Source organism: Sphaeroforma arctica (genome assembly GCF_001186125.1).
Source record: "Sphaeroforma arctica JP610 unplaced genomic scaffold supercont1.12020, whole genome shotgun sequence".
Lineage (NCBI taxonomy): Eukaryota > Ichthyosporea > Ichthyophonida > Sphaeroforma > Sphaeroforma arctica.
Window position 1 is genome coordinate 1 of NW_014028538.1, and position 618 is coordinate 618.

The window sequence follows — 618 nt, forward strand, 5'->3', positions numbered from 1 at the left end:
TATATATATGTATATATATACGCATGTAAATAAATGCTCACACCATACCTCTAGCTCTGTGTGTGTCTTCTCGGTGCAGTGCCACATGCACACAGCACCTTTCCCGTCGTCCACTGGTGGTGGGGGCGTGCACGGGTTCGCGAGCATCTGATTGGCGCTGACCGCATCCTTCTTATCTACCACATCCGAACCGGTTTGGAAAAAAGTCTTCTCGTACTTTATATTCCCAGCGGCCTTTACTGAGATGTCCATCCCATGCTGTGTATTGCGTGTGTACAAAGATGGGTGGGTGTATGTGACTATGCATTACAGTATATATTATGTTTTCGTACTGTATGTTCCCAGTTGCTCCCAATGAGGTGTAGTTGTTCATATCATTTTCATGCATCAGAACTACAGAGAGAGCAGGCGTGTGCGCATGTGCTTGTTTATGTCGGTTATGTTCTTAGTAGTATTTACAGACTGCATGTACAACTTTTTTTGTACGTTATTGAAACGATAGCGATAACGTGTGCACATTCTCCGAAGTGATGCATCCTATGTGAGCACCACACGCACTCACATGCTATAATTAACTTATTTAGAAGGGTCGTGAATGTATATATATATATATATATA

General features: G+C 42.6%; 1 protein-coding gene across 1 annotated transcript; it reads right to left on the minus strand.

The window, feature by feature from the left end:
• Window positions 1-48: 48 nt before the first annotated feature.
• SARC_17766 (hypothetical protein) lies at window positions 49-252 on the minus strand (the record flags this gene model as incomplete). Its single annotated transcript, XM_014288144.1, has 1 exon — window positions 49-252. A coding segment is annotated over one exon (204 nt), but the record flags the coding sequence as incomplete, so codon positions are not given.
• Window positions 253-618: the final 366 nt, after the last annotated feature.